Source organism: Bison bison, unplaced genomic scaffold, assembly GCF_000754665.1.
Source record: "Bison bison bison isolate TAMUID 2011002044 unplaced genomic scaffold, Bison_UMD1.0 scf7180017864492, whole genome shotgun sequence".
NCBI classification, from domain to species: Eukaryota; Metazoa; Chordata; class Mammalia; order Artiodactyla; family Bovidae; genus Bison; species Bison bison.
In genome coordinates this window covers 5,713,653-5,714,107 of record NW_011495051.1, presented here as the reverse complement: position 1 = coordinate 5,714,107, position 455 = coordinate 5,713,653, and the positions used below count along the sequence as shown (strand labels likewise).

Genomic DNA, 455 nt, shown 5'->3' with positions numbered 1-455 from the left:
TTGCGGTACACGATGTAGGGCCCCTGTTCCTCATATTGCTCCCGCAGGACCCAGCAGGACTGGAAGGTGCGCAGCGAGGCCAGGATGGAGCCCCCGATCCACACGGAGAAATTCCTGGTTGGCTGGGCCATCACCACTACGTGTGCCTCTGGTGGCAGATGGCGGAGCAGTTCTGTTTGGAAGCGCGCCTGGAACCCGGTGAAGAGAGAAGAGCCCCCGCACAAGAGCACGTTCTGGGCCAAGTCGGTCCGCAGCTCCGCGGCCACTTTGGAAAGGCTCTGTTGGGCCATGGTGGGGACGCCCACGGGGGACAGCCCTGGGATCTCCGGGGGACTGAACAGCAACTCGGGGCACTGGAACAGCTCTTTGCCCAGCGTGACCGTCCGTCCGTCTGGCAGCTTCAGGGTCTGGCGGCGTTCCAGCTCTGGCCGGGCCTGTTCCTTCAGGAAGTCCGG

The 455-nt window shown here is 64.2% G+C and overlaps 1 protein-coding gene across 1 annotated transcript in view; it reads right to left on the bottom strand.

Moving 5' to 3' along the window:
- ACTL9 (actin-like 9) overlaps positions 1-455 on the bottom strand; it is a 2,899-nt gene that overhangs the window by 1,547 nt on the left and 897 nt on the right. The window contains exon 2 of the mRNA XM_010828473.1: positions 5-455. This exon is cut by the window's right edge and continues 1 nt beyond it. Coding sequence (XP_010826775.1) covers positions 5-455 — 451 coding nt within the window. The remainder of the gene's footprint in view (positions 1-4) is intronic.